The sequence below is a fragment of the Lolium rigidum genome, chromosome 6, assembly GCF_022539505.1.
Source record: "Lolium rigidum isolate FL_2022 chromosome 6, APGP_CSIRO_Lrig_0.1, whole genome shotgun sequence".
NCBI lineage: Eukaryota > Viridiplantae > Streptophyta > Magnoliopsida > Poales > Poaceae > Lolium > Lolium rigidum.
In genome coordinates this window covers 171,084,669-171,097,269 of record NC_061513.1, presented here as the reverse complement: position 1 = coordinate 171,097,269, position 12,601 = coordinate 171,084,669, and the positions used below count along the sequence as shown (strand labels likewise).

General features: G+C 47.0%; 1 protein-coding gene across 1 annotated transcript; it reads right to left on the bottom strand.

The window, feature by feature from the left end:
* Positions 1 to 8,093: 8,093 nt before the first annotated feature.
* On the bottom strand, positions 8,094 to 12,051 carry LOC124661251. Its single transcript, XM_047199116.1, has 9 exons — positions 11,797 to 12,051; positions 10,401 to 10,515; positions 9,984 to 10,075; positions 9,510 to 9,635; positions 9,272 to 9,392; positions 9,098 to 9,182; positions 8,901 to 9,014; positions 8,771 to 8,810; positions 8,094 to 8,362 (listed from the first exon to the last, which is right to left on the bottom strand). Exons 1-9 carry the CDS (start codon positions 11,989 to 11,991, stop codon positions 8,210 to 8,212), a joined length of 1,041 nt encoding a protein of 346 aa, XP_047055072.1. The 5' UTR covers positions 11,992 to 12,051; the 3' UTR covers positions 8,094 to 8,209.
* Positions 12,052 to 12,601: the final 550 nt, after the last annotated feature.

The window sequence follows — 12,601 nt, the reverse complement described above, 5'->3', positions numbered from 1 at the left end:
CATTTTAGCAGTAGTAAATAAAGCAAACTAGATAAAGTAAATGCAAGTAAACTAATTTTTTTGTGTTTTTGATATAGAGTGCAAGACAGTAAATAAAGTAAAGCTAGCAACTAATTTTTTTTGTGTTTTGATATAAGTGCAGCAAACAAAGTAGTAAATAAAGCAAGACAAAAACAAAGTAAAGAGGTTGAGAAGTGGAGACTCCCCTTGCAGCGTGTCTTGATCTCCCCGGCAACGGCGCCAGAAAAAGAGCTTGATGGCGTGTATTTCACACGTTCGTTGGGGAACCCCAAGAGGAAGGTATGATGCGCACAGCAGCAAGTTTTCCCTCGTAAAGAAACCAAGGTTTATCGAACCAGGAGGAGCCAAGAAGCACGTTGAAGGTTGATGGCGGCGGGATGTAGTGCGGCGCAACACCAGGGATTCCGGCGCCAACATGGAACCCGCACAACACAACCAAAGTACTTTGCCCCAACGAAACAGCTGAGGTTGTCAATCTCACCGGCTTGTCGTAACAAAGGATTAACCGTATTTTGTGGAAGATGATTGTTTGCAGAGAAAACAAGAAACAAGTATTGCAAGCAGATTTGTATTTCGAGTATTAAAGAATGGACCGGGGTCCACAGCTCACTAGAGGTGTCTCTCCCATAAGATAAAAGCATGTTGGGTGAACAAATTACAGTCGGGCAATTGACAAATAGAGAGGGCATAACAATGCACATACATGTCATGATAAGTATAGTGAGATTTAATTGGGCATTACGACAAAGTACATAGACCGCCATCCAACCGCATCTATGCCTAAAAAGTCCACCTTCGAGTTATCGTCCGAACCCCTTCCAAGCATTAAGTTGCAAAGCAACGAGACAATTGCATTAAGTATGGTGCGTAATGTAATCAACAACTACATCCTCGGACATAGCGCCAATGTTTTATCCCTAGTGGCAACAACACAAGCACAACCTTAGAACTTTCATCACTCGTCCTGGTGTCAATGCGGGCATGAACCCACTATCGAGCATAAATACTCCCTCTTGGAGTTAAGAGCAAAAACTTGGCCGAGCCTCTACTAGTAACGGAGAGCATGCAAGATCATAAACAACACATATGTAATAACTTGATAATTAAAATAACATGGTATTCTCTATCCATCGGATCCCGACAAACACAACATAGAGTATTACGGATAGATGATCTTGATCATGTTAGGCAGCTCACAAGATCCAACAATGAAGCACAATGAGGAGAAGACAACCATCTAGCTACTGCTATGGACCCATAGTCCAGGGGTGAACTACTCACTCATCACTCCGGAGGCGACCATGGCGGTGTAGAGTCCTCCGGGAGATGAATCCCCTCTCCGGCGAGGTGCCGGAGGAGATCTCCGTAATCCCCCGAGATGGGATTGGCGGCGGCGGCGTCTCGCAAGGTTTTCCGTATCGTGGTTTTTCGCATCGGGGTTTCGCGACGGAGGCTTTAAGTAGGCGGAAGGGCGAGTCGGAGGGCTGACGAGGGCCCACACCATAGGCGGCGCGGGCCCCCTTGGCTGCGCCGCCTTGTGGTGTCGCCACCTCGTGGCCCCACTTCGTATGCTCTTCGGTCTTCCGGAAGGTTCGTGGCAAAATAGGCCCCCGGGTCTTGATTTCGTCCAATTCCGAGAATATTTCGTTACTAGGATTTCTGAAACCAAAAACAGCGAAAACAGACAATCGGCACTTCGGCATCTTGTTAATAGGTTAGTTCCAGAAAATGCACGAATATGACATAAAGTGTGCATAAAACATGTAGGTATCATCAATAATATGGCATAGAACATAAGAAATTATCGATACGTCGGAGACGTATCAGTCGGCGCGGCCAAGACCTGGGCCGCGCCGCCCTATGGTGGCGGCCCCTCGTGGCCCCACTTCGACTCCTCTTCGGTCTTCCGGAAGCTTCGTGGCAAAATAGGACCCTGGGTCTTGATTTCGTCCAATTCCGAGAATATTTCGTTACTAGGATTTCGAAACCAAAAACAGCGAAAACAACAGAATCGGCTCTTCGGCATCTTGTTAATAGGTTAGTTCTAGAAAATGCACGAATATGACATAAAGTGTGCATAAAACATGTAGGTATCATCAATAATATGGCATGGAACATAAGAAATTATCGATACGTCGGAGACGTATCACCGAGCTCATAGGATTTAGTGTTCACCAAGAGATATCCGACATCATGTGCATCTTCGCCTACAACATTCCAACATACTATACCTATGAGTATCTTCACATAGGTGAAGATACGACGATGGAATCCATCCATCATTTTTGCAAAGTTATGATGCGTGTGTATGGGCCGATGTATCTTCGAGCTCCCAACGAAGAAGATATCGTTAGATTAATGGCCGAGAACGAACGTCGAGGTTGGCCGGGTATGCTAGATAGCATTGATTGCATGCATTGGGCATGGAAGAATTGTCCAAATGCTTGGCAAGGCTTGTACTGTGGCAGCAGCAAAGAACCAACGATCGTGCTTGAGGTTCACATGATCTTTGGATTTGTCACAGTTTTTTGGTTTGTCAGGTTCTCTCAATGATATAAATGTTGCATAGATCCCATCTTCTTACCCATCTAGCTAAAGGTGATGCCCCAGCTTATAACTACACCGTTAACGGAAGGGAGTACACAATGGGGTACTACCTTGCCGATTGTATACATCCAGATTGGGTCACATTTGTGAACACCTTCAGGCCGCCAGGAACAGTGCTGAAGGCGAGTTTGCAAAAGCACAAGAGGCAACTCGAAAAGATATTGAGGGGGCTTTTAGTGTTTTGCAAGCTAGATTTGCAATAGTCCGAGGTTCAGCCTGATTTTGGGATATGGATACCCTCAAGGACATGGTGACCACTTGTGTTATTCTACACAATATGATCATCGAGGATGAGAGGGGTTTAAACTTATTATTTTTCTTTGATAATGTTGGCACCCGGGTTAAACCAGCTAGAAATCCAAATAATGCTGTGGCATTTGTTGAAACATGCCATCAGATTGAGAATGATAAGTCAGCAGAACAGTTTCAGCAAGATCTCATTCAACATCATTAGCAGAGGCACGATAATTAGGATTTATTTCTATTTTCAACCATTTGTTATTTGTTGAATTGTTGTTGTATCATTTGATTCATAATGTAATTCGGATTATTGTTTCTATTGTATGATAATAAACATTTGTTGTAATTAGGATTATTATTGTATTGTATATGACACTAAAATATTTATTGTACCAATTGATTGTGATATTTGCAAAACCTTGTATTACGGTTTTGTTTGCGAGCTGACAAAAGGGCGCATAATCTACACGCGCCAAATGTGACCCGCATATGTTTTTATACGGGCCGCATGTTGGGCGATGTTTTTTCAGCCCGCAAAACGTGTTTAGGGTGGCTTAGAAACGCGTATTTAGGGTTTGGGTATCTGCAAAGCTCTAAAGAGAGAGTCCGCTGTAGTCCCTTCTGTTTTCACCATGGCTAGTGGCCGCCAGCGCCGCCGGCGAGGGGGAAATCAAGCACCCGCCACAGGCATAGGCTCCCTCAACGACGACATCCTGCTGGAGATCTTCGTCCGCCTCCCCTCCCTCGCGACGCTTGTCCGCGCCGCCCTCACCTGCCGAGCGTGGCGCAGCGCTGTGGCATCTTCACCGTCCTTCCGCCGGCGCTTTCGCGCTCTGCGCCCCGCGCCCTTACTCGGCGTCTTCACCTACCTCCACGCCTCGGCGCCCCTCCCGGTCTTCGCCCCTACGTACTGCCGCGACCGGGACGTCCTCGCGGCCGTCCGCAGCGGCGACTTCTTCCTCACCTCCCTCTTGGACGGCAGCTGGCACGTCGACTGCTGTCACGACGGCTACCTCGTACTGGCCAACACGCAGTCTGCCCAACTCGCCATGGTCAACCCTTTGGCCCGATACAGCCCTGACTACATCGCGCTCCCTGATATGGGCGCGGGCACTCCGGAGATTCTCTTCCTCGGCATGTTTTTGCTTTCATCTGAGGAAGACCCGATGTCTTTCCGAGTGCTCTGGGTTTGCTACGACGCGTGCAGGGTGCGCGCGGCCGTGTTCTCGTCGGATACCTGGGACTGGCGTGTTCATCCATGGGAGGGAGTACCTGACAGGACACTGCCACATGACGGCGACAAATACTGGCTTCGTTCTGGGAATCTAGTCGACGGGACCGTGTACTGGCTTTGCGAAAACATGGAGTACTTGCTCACTCTGGACACGGAGACGATGGAGTTCTCCGTTTCCGAGCTCCCGCCGTGTTTGAAGGGTCGGCCGCATTGCAGCGTTATCATCGGCGGGACCAAGGGTGGCGCGCCTCGCATCGTATATGACACTGGAAACAACATTCAAGTTCTGATGCCTGGAGGCGACGAGAAGGGTATTGACGGGTGGGAGCTAGACCGGGTCTATCACAAGGACGACCCTGGTATGTTTTATATGGTGGCCAGTAAAGATGGCTTTGTGTATTTGGCCTCAGTGGAGATGGTGTATTCACTCTGCTTGGAAACATTGCACCTGGAGAAACTGGCTCCGAGGACATTCGGTGCCAACTATATCTCTTCTTCCTACTTCATGGCATGGCCTCCTTCGTTGGTAGGAAACTATGGGAGATTTGCAGTGCTCGAAGATGATCCTTGCCACCCGTGATCCTTGCAATGCATTAGGTTTCCAGGGTGAGTAGCTCTTCAAAACCTTTCTGGTTAATCTGTGTAGAATTTGTCTTTCATGTTCTCTTCACTTGAGGAGACCAAGAAAGTGAGAAGCTACAGACAACAGCTACGAAGGACTTCAATGTAGCTTTAGTTTTAGCAAGGGTCTAGTTTTATCAAGCTAGACACGACAACTGCAGAGGGAACCGAGAACGTCTGTGAAGCGTGGATGTCATGGCAAATAATAGACACTTTGAAGAAAAAGTATGGCAAATCATAAAATATATTTTGTTCATTTCTCTTGTAACATATGATGACTGACAGAGTCATGGGTAGTAAAGTATCTTTCTTTCCAAAGAAGAAGAAGCCCCCGCTAGTCGGATTTTCGTTTTACGGCTCGCTGTATACGTTGTAGGCCAAGTCTTTGTTCGACTGCTCCACACAACACAGCGGAGGCTTTTTTGGCACTAGAGTTTTCATGAAAATTAGAAGGCATAATACTCTAAAATATTAGTAGGTGATCCTCAATCTATTTAATAGGGGTAGAGTATTGGGGATTGAAAAAATACATTAAGATTTAAGAAAAAAATAGGGATAAACGAAAATTAAACTCACTCAATACTACCAAACATGTTTTTAGAAGTAACTGAAGATTTAAAGTTTGTTGGAGATTAATCCCCACGAAAACTCTAGTACGGCCTGAAGAAGTGCAAGAAGCCAGCATCAAATTAGAAGACGGACCGCGCTCTGCATTCCGGCCACCGAGCAATGTCTACTCTCACTGTCACAGTGTCACTGTAGTTAGAAATAAAATATAATACGGAGAACATAAAACCAACAGTCCATCAAATTGACTGGAAAGACACTACGAAAACATGAAAGGAACAGAGATGGTCATATCATTTTAGGTGCAAACAAAAAAAATTCAAGCAAGAGTTGAGCTGGGTTAGAGCATCTCCAGTCGCGTCCCCCAAACCGTCCCCCAAACCGCGCCGGATCGAGCGTTTGGGGGACGTGTTTTGTTCGTGCCGCGTTTGGGGGACGTCGCTCCCCAGCCGCGTCCCCCAAACGCCGCCTCCAAATGAATATTTCTGCACGAAAATAAAGGTTTTCATTCAATTTTGATTATATATTACGTTTGAATGCAAACGGCTAGATTTCATCTAAACCTAGACTACTGACCGCCCGGCGGCGCGTTCGACGGCCCCGCCCCATCGTCGCCTCCCCTACGCCGCAGCTCCTCCTGCGCGCGCCTCCTCTCCTTGCGTTCGGCGGTGGCCAGACGGTGCCGCTCCCGCCGCGCGTCCTCCGCCGTCCCCTGTTGCGCCGCCTGGAGGGAGAGCTCGATGGCGCGACGAATATGCGCCTCTTCGCGGGCACGGGCGTCGTCCTGGAGCTTCTTCTCCGACTCGAAGGACTCGACGAGGGCGCGTTGCTGATCGGACGTCTCGTCCGGGTGCGGCCCGTCGTCGTCGGACCAGTCGAACTCGTCGTCGTCGTCCTCCACCTCGGTCTCCTCCGCCTCGGCCTCGTCCTCCTCCATTGGTGCCTCCTCCTCCACGTCTGTTGGCGCCTCCATCATCGTCGCCGCAAACGCGTCGGCCTCCGCCGCCAACTGCTCCGCCCGCCTCCCCATAGCGCCGTCGGCCGCCGCCTCCCGCCGCCGACGCTCCTCCGCCGTCACTCGCTGCCGGAGCTCGATCGACTCACGCCGCCGGCGCTCGATCGAGTCACGCCGTTCACGGAACAGCGCCGCCGCTCATCGCGCCGGCGCCGGCGCTCGTCAGCCCATCGCTGCTCCATCTCCTCCCGGTACCGGCGCCGTCACGCCTCTTGTCCCGTCGAGGCATCGAACGCCGCAACGGTGTCGCACCGCCGCTCCTCGCCACGCCGCCGCCGCCGCGGCCTCCTCAGCTGCGGAGGCAGGGCGGAGAACGCCGCTAGATTCGCCGCCTGCTGCGCCTCACGCCGCTAGCGGGCCTCCTCCTCGAGTGCCTCCTCTAGTGCCGCACGCCGCTGCCGGGCTGGAAGTGGAGGAGACGGCGGTGGAGGGAAGTGGCCATCGCCGGGGCGGTTCGCCATTGCCACTGGTGATGGAGGAGACGGCTGTGGAGCGACGAGGGCTGTGTTTGTTGCCGGCGGGGTGTGGTGGCTACCATTGATGAGCCGGAAGACCTTTTATAGACGCCGGCGTCGGGAAGAAAGCGCGGGAACGGACGAGAAGAGGCGGGAAGATCGCGCGGGAACGGGCGGTGGCGTGCGAACGCCCGCGACGCGTGGAGGCTGCGCAGCGACCGACGAGACGTCTCGCCCGCCCTCCGTCGCCATTAAGGCAAAGATGCCGCCGTGTGTCACCGCGCGCGAATAACTTCCGTCGCGAGGTAGGCGACGGTTAGGTTAAAATTAACCGTGCCGCCGACGCGTCGGCCCCGCCACTCCCCGCCTCGCTTCGTTGTGTCTGGCGTGCCCGATGCGTCCCCTATGGGACGGGGACGGGCTCGGGGCGCCGGACACCGTATCGGGCCGCGCCAGACAAAAATGGGCTTTGGAGGACGCAGCTGGAACGCATTTTCTGTCCGGCGCGTCCCAAATTCCTTTGCGGGACGGTTTGAGGGACGCGGCTGGAGATGCTCTTATTCTCAGAGCCCAAAAGAAGAAACTGCACACCTTTCAGTCCTGTGTTGAAAGCTACAGCTAATCAGTTGTCTGTTCTTTCATAGCTACCTTTTTCTTTCTTCTTTGTTTTTCTGCAACTCGTCTGATAAAACCAATAAATAAATACACAGCAGAGTCCTGCTATTTCCTCAAGAAAAAAATGGAACAGAAAAAAAAGAATTGCTTTCATCATTATTCAGTGCATGAAGGACAATTTTCTCTTCTTATGTTGCAATGGCAGGGATCATGCCCCGCTCGCCGGTTTAGCAAAAAAAAAAAAAAAACTTTCATTATTTAGCGCATGAACAGCACAAGACAACTGGTCAATAGAGTATGACAGGAAAACAGCGAGAGGCACCGGGCAAAACAAGAAAGAAAATCATTGACAGCCTGAACAATCACCCTAAGAAACTTTGCTACTCCCTCCGGTTCATATTAATTGACTCTAATATGGATGTATCTAGACACATTTTAGTTCTAGATACATCTATATTGAAGTCAATTAATATGAATCGGAGGGAGTAGTTAACTAACATCAAATTGGCTGCAACCATTTAATAATGGAAATGACAGCAAGCAAACCTTTCTTGTTTATATAACAAATTATCCTCAAGAATTATGTGCTATCCTGTAACCGTATCAGTCAAAACATAAGCAGTTCACTTAAGACCTACTGCTTGCAGGACATACTTATCCAGTGTCAACCCTTGAGTGCTGAGTAAGACGTGAAATGGGGATATGAAAACAATAGAAAGATGTGCAAGTGACGTGCATGTTCTTAACAATGGAGCGAGAAAGCCCAGTGTATCAGATATTCTCTATATGTAGAGGAGATCAATGGTTACATAAGAATGGTGTGTCCCATGCCTTCTATCTCAGCCACCATCTTTGGGCTGCGGAAATGGGCGTGTTAAGGAATGGAGCATAGCGATGAATGTGCGGGTTTACAGCCCGGCTAATTCTTGCCCACACACTCTGGTGATAACCCGATGTTACAGGAGCATGGTACATCAACTTCAACAGCTGTACAAAATAGATGCGCACAGAAAAATTAGTTAGGTAATATAGTTGTGGATGCAGTAGTTGAAAATCTAAAGGGTTTAGTTACAAAGAAGTAATCAAGTAACATCCATGATCCTTGTCAATTCTTGAGCTATCATATAAAACAATACCCCGCTTATACAGTATGAAGGATATCATCAAATTTTAAATGTTAAAAGCAATGTTAGCACAGATGGGGAGGGGGTAGGGGAGACCTTATACATATGAAAAACGTGTTCTCACTTTCCAGTGGTTGGCTGAGATGCATTGTAATGCAGCTAACAAGAGATGCAAATACTCTATCTACATTGCCCTCATATTCCAAACTACTGGAAGCAGAAAACGAAACAAAAGCAGGGAAAAACGCTTGTTTACTGAAGGACAACTCACATGAAAGTACATGAATGTCTGAATTATGTTGCGTTTCGACCTGCATGAGAAAGAACACATGGCATTTGATGTAAGTAATTACCAAAACCTTCGCTAAATAATTTACCAAGAAGTGAACGGTTGAACATACGAGAAAAGTGATACAATCATAAGAAAGCCCAGGGCAATTTCAGCATTTGAACAAAGGATGCTAACTGTGGTGTTGTTTGTCTCCACCCACAAACAAGGCTCCTCCAGGTATCTCCTAAACAAGAGATAAACACGAAATCAGTAACCACAGGCTTTGATAAAAGCTGTATACTGAGTTTGCACGAATCAGTGACTAACCTATAGAAAGAGGAGCGTGCGAAATTACGCCTCAGGAATCTAGCAACATGATCAAGTGCCCAGCAAAGCACTGGCAGTAGAGCAACTGAATAAAGAAAAAAATGAAACTGCTAAGGCCAGAACAGAGATTCGACTCACAAATCTGAAGTAGTGGAAAAAGGAAGTGAAGCCTACTCTTAAAGTGTACATTAGATGTGAACATCATAAGAGAAAACATCAAATGAACAAAGTCCTTGGCTACAATTATAGACTGCAACCAAGGCTGAATGGCAGGCATGTTCCATGCTCTTGGTTTCTACAGGCAGAAGGGAGTGGGGGGATCAGGATTGAGAAATAAAGGAAATTGACACAAACAAAACTTTAAAAAAAAGGTACTGTACTTCATATATTCATTCGATAAGCAGGAATTTACCCCATAAGTGCAGTATAAAGAATATGCCGACGAGCATATGGTTCCTAGCAATGAAAGTCTATATGCTTTGCTTGCGATATCTTTCGGTAGAATTGGAAGTATTCCAAGACTAGAAACAACCAATACCTGCAAAACCGCATGTCACAAACAATATTACACTATGAAATGTAACAATATAAATTAAGAAAAAATGATGATGAAACTGGAGTTAGGGGACTGAGAAAGTGATGACCATGGCATTTGTTTTTCCTGCTGAACTACGGTTCTGACCTACACTGGGCATATATGCTATCAGTGGTTCACACAAATGAGAAACAAGAGACCAGGGCCTAAGAACAAACGTTGTGATCGCGAAAGAAGTGATGTATCTTAAGGGAATGGAACACTAGACCATAATGAACAAGAATATGCTCACTGCGAGTAGATTATTAATATGATTTTCTATGTTGAAGGAGACAAGGTAGCTATCCATACCCAAGCATTGATAGAGAAATGTATAGTTCTTCCATCAAACCGTAGAGAGCTTCCTGTCCTTTCTGCTGGCGGTGGTTGGGATGCACTAGATCCTACATATAGGAGCAAAATATAGCTATGACTGATGTGGCAATGAGAGAAAACATAGTGACAATTATTTTCCAGCTAGTTCAAATTTCCATTACAGAAGTAATCTATTAAGCACTAGAATTCTTTTTGTTTTTGCAGAAAAGGGACCACCAAGTTTTCTGAACCCTGGTAAAGCCACGAGCCGTATGAGAGCATGCAAATTACAGTGCTAAGAACACAGAATAAGTAATAATATAAATGGTAAGGAGTAATTCCTAGAGTGCCTTTAGCCAAGAATCTTGCCACTTCCTCCAGATGAAAAATAATAAGCACCAGAATTCACTGTACCCGAGTCACGAGCTCTAACATTCTCACTGGATGGCGTAGATGAAGAACTGGTTGCTGATTTGTTAGATGGAGTAGAACTTGTGGAAGACATTGGTTCAACCACCAAATCAGGATCCTGAGGGTTAAAGAAGTGAAGTGATGCTCAGTACTTTAACTTGGGTAGGCTTGAGAAGGATCAGTTACAATCAGCAAAAAATTGTAAGATGAATAAGCAACACTATAATTACGCTATCCAGAAGTAGATAGATGCAGTATGGTAAATGAACATACTAACGGACGAAATGGAGAACAACTATCAAATAATAGGCATTAAATAATTGGATCGTAACCAAAGAAAAGCCACTTTTCATAACCAACATGACTCGTGAGTACTAAGGCCTTCTTTACAGAAAAAAACTATTGACATATCAAGATGGCAATGCTAGTATGCAGCAGCCAGAGGTTGAACATGTCATGCTTCCGGAAAGGAAAAGGTAAGTTGAACATGTAAGATGGATAAGGAATAAATCTTTAGTGAAAGTAAAACCAGCTTTCAGCTCTTTGACACCCAAATTGCACAACCGCAAAATGGGCATGTTTCATTGAGAAGAAAGTGAAAGCTACATCACCCAGTACTTCCAGACAATTTACCAATCCCAGTTCTTGTGTTTCAGCTGACATCCTATGACACTCAATTAAAACGGAATATATATAATCAAGCAATATGCTCAAGACTAGCACTGGGCTATTGGCAATACAAAGATATCTACCCTGTTGAAAGAATAAGGCAAAGCTCTGGATGCACATCCTAGTCCTAGAGGTAATGACCATATATGACTCTTACTTATTTCATCAACATAAAAATACAAATGACAGGTAACTTAAATCTTGAGCTCTCAAACTTATTAACCTGCCCAGCGACCATTGATAAAGAAGATCGAGATCTTACTCCACAGCAAAAGGCATTAACATGGGCGTCTTGATGTTTGAGCTACATTAAGCGGTAATGCGGTATCGCTCGGATGAAACACTCTGGGTTCATCATCAGCAATGCAATACAACAAATATAGGCAGACCGAATTTGTAAATGCGGAATAGTAGAACTCAAAATGTTGGCAAACTGCACGGAACCAAGGACAAAACGTGGCACGATGGTTCAGATATCATGCAACCCCATAGAAACCAATTTGGTATTATGGCGCTAGCGTTACAACGCTGCAATCTGGTAGTACTATCTCAGGCTGCCAATTGGACACTTGGTGCATCAGATTTCAAGCCATCGAACCACTTCCAACGGATAATTCTCCCGACACCAGCACACAGGGAGCGAAGTCAAACAGATCGTACTAGCAGCTACGCGAAACGGGAGGAGACATCCACCCATTCGAAGTGGTCCGCGTCTGGGGGGAGGGCTTACGATGTATCGCTGGTAGAACTTGCGCTTGAAGTGGTCGACGACGTCGGCGCGGGAGGCGAGGTGGGGCGGCACGAGGACGTTGGACCAGTACCCCGCCCACCGCGCGTCGTTCTCGTAGTCGTACGCCCCCGCCGCGATCCGCTTCAGCCGCTGCGGGTCCCCGCCGCCGCCGGTGCTCGCGTCCCCGTCCCCCATCGCCGCGCGCGCGGGATCCTCCTGCCTGCCTCGCCTACCGTGGGGTTTGGGTTCTTCTGGCTGGAGACTCGCGATCCGGGACGGTGAGAGATGCCGGCACAAAATTTCTGTTGGTGCGACCAAATGCGATGCGAGAGATGATTTTTTTCTTTTCGTCTGAATGCACGGTGGGGCCCGAACATTGTTGGCAGTTGGGATCTGGGAATATCCTAGAGCCTACAAGCGTGAAGCGCTGGCCTAAAGCATGATCAGTTTCCTTTTTCCGAAAAGGGGATATTTTAAACCAAAAAAAGGCATCACAGTCAAGAATTCGGTAAAATTTGCAAACATACGGCAAACTTTGGTGCACGCTAAGCCTAAGCGTCAGCGAACCGACTGATATGGGGAGTATCGGACTTACAAACCGTCTGATATGCTTTATAGCTCACGTTATGCAACATTTTTCAAAACGTAACATCCTGTTTAAATATGTTATTCCGCGAATCTATATAAATGTGGAAAAAGTTTGCAACATTTCAAACATGTTGTTATAACATAAAAACGTATACAACAAATCAACATTTGGTTGCAACAAAACATAAAAGATGTTTTAACTTTTCCAAAAAAACAA

What these genes read in the sequence shown, in the direction of transcription:
- LOC124661251 (XM_047199116.1), bottom strand. Translation starts at nt 11,991, where the DNA reads ATGGGGGACGGGGACGCGAGCACCGGCGGCGGCGGGGACCCGCAGCGG. An exon ending in ATGATTGTATCACTTTTCTC is followed by an intron (nt 8,811 to 8,900) that starts GTATGTTCAACC and finishes TTTCTCATGCAG; the next exon opens with GTCGAAACGCAACATAATTC. An exon ending in AGACATTCATGTACTTTCAT is followed by an intron (nt 8,363 to 8,770) that starts GTGAGTTGTCCT and finishes TATTTTGTACAG; the next exon opens with CTGTTGAAGTTGATGTACCA.